This window comes from Ceratina calcarata, unplaced genomic scaffold (genome assembly GCF_001652005.2).
Source record: "Ceratina calcarata isolate Rehan_Ccalc_2016 unplaced genomic scaffold, ASM165200v1 scaffold160, whole genome shotgun sequence".
In the NCBI taxonomy this organism is placed as follows: Eukaryota; Metazoa; Arthropoda; class Insecta; order Hymenoptera; family Apidae; genus Ceratina; species Ceratina calcarata.
Genome location: NW_017137285.1, coordinates 112,191 through 113,861, shown reverse-complemented (window position 1 = coordinate 113,861; position 1,671 = coordinate 112,191). Strand labels below are relative to the sequence as shown.

The 1,671-nt window shown below is 38.5% G+C and overlaps 1 protein-coding gene across 1 annotated transcript in view; it reads right to left on the bottom strand.

The window, feature by feature from the left end:
- LOC108632537 (scavenger receptor class B member 1) overlaps window positions 1-1,671 on the bottom strand; it is a 17,242-nt gene that overhangs the window by 6,826 nt on the left and 8,745 nt on the right. The window contains exons 2-3 of the mRNA XM_018037188.2: window positions 653-908; window positions 228-369 (exon numbers count right to left, since the gene is read on the bottom strand). Of these exons, the coding sequence (XP_017892677.1) occupies window positions 228-369; window positions 653-908 (398 nt within the window). The remainder of the gene's footprint in view (window positions 1-227; window positions 370-652; window positions 909-1,671) is intronic.

Below are 1,671 nucleotides of genomic sequence, written 5' to 3'. Positions count from 1 at the left end.
GCTGAAATTTGTAACTTTTAAAATCTTCTATATTTCAAGGTTGTTACTTTTAGTTTCGTTTAAGCGTATATCGCTTAATGAAATCACTGAGGTCGTTCACTCGCCAAGGGGACTGTCCTCGCTATGGTTTAACACGCGCAAAGACGATACATATTTATCAAGACACTGTAAGCGAATTCCTTTCGTCTGTTCTACGTTTTCATCGGTGTGTAAACGGTTCTACTTACCAGTAACGCAATGTGCGGCATCACCACTTCATCTTCTTCAGTGCCATTACTCATTTCCGGTATGTAAGTCAACGGATGATGTAGAATTGCCGTCACAGTGCCGTTGTCGTTGAAGTGGACGTCTTTGTGTTCGAAAGCTTCCCTGCAATTATATTGTACATATTTTTCTCACATAGTTCTGCAAAAATTAAGTAAACGGTCAAGAATGAAATTCCCACTCATTGAAATAGTGCTTCGAAATGTAATAAATTATAAAATGATATTTATTGTACATTAATTTCTAATTTAATTTAATTGGATACGCTTGACATTACGAGCAATATAAATTGAAGTATCGACAAGTGATTACTTAATTGGTACGTGTCATAAATAACTATTGAGTTCTCCTCATAAATCATACAGTGTTTACTGGAATTCGCACGTACTTGTAGACGTAAGGCCCGACTTCCTGAAATCGCAGCTTGCTCTCCTTGCCTGACAGATACTCCTCAGGATTCGTCACGTTGAACAAGTAGACCTTCAGGTAGAGCTCGACGTCTGGTTTCCGCCACATTTCGAATATCTCCCCGCCCGGGCCGAACATCACTTTCAACTTGAAAAGTAGCTCGTATGGTTGAAAAAAGAAGAGGATGCAACCGGTCGTGAGGCTTAGGAAGCCCAGAGTCATCAGTATGAAAATACCTGAATGATTTCAAGAAACGATACGTAGATTAGTAGTCATCTTAGAAATTGCTCGCGACGCGTCACGTTGCGGTGAACGGGCAGTCAGGGCAATTAACGGAATATTAATTTGAAGAAGCTGTTGAAGGATTTAGTGCATAAAATCGAGGAGTTCTTTAATTCGTTCCGCTACGTCCATTTCTGTTTCGCTATATTGCATCCTTATTTCAACATGATGGAATGAAGTACAGGTGGAAGAAATGATATCGGTTTCTCTATAAAAACTTTTACCAAACGATTTATACAGATGCATCACTTCTGTTGCCTTATTTAATTACAATGATTATAGTAGCATTTATAAACGATACGTACTCCTGCATTTGCATTCAATTACGTTCTAGCGTATGTAAATAAATCAATTAAAGATCGAAGATTGTTTCGCTTGATTATTGAATAATTGTTTCTTCGATTTCTACAGACAATGTTGACGATTTTCTCGTTTTTATTGAATCCGCGTTGCATAATGCTGAGTAGTAATGTTTATGATCTTGTTTCTAGTTTTTATCGAAGTATTACTAGTCGCGCGAGATTGCTTATTCATCGTATGACATTCGTAATCCCGGTAGACGCATCGCAGGCTTCGAATTATTCGGTCCCCGAATCCGCGGACTTCCGACTGCTTTGAAAATATTGCGTGTCGCGAACGGTACGTTTCGAATTTGCATGAAACATACCAGGAACACGTGGAAATTCTGGTTTTACTCTGAAATTCTTTGTTTAATAT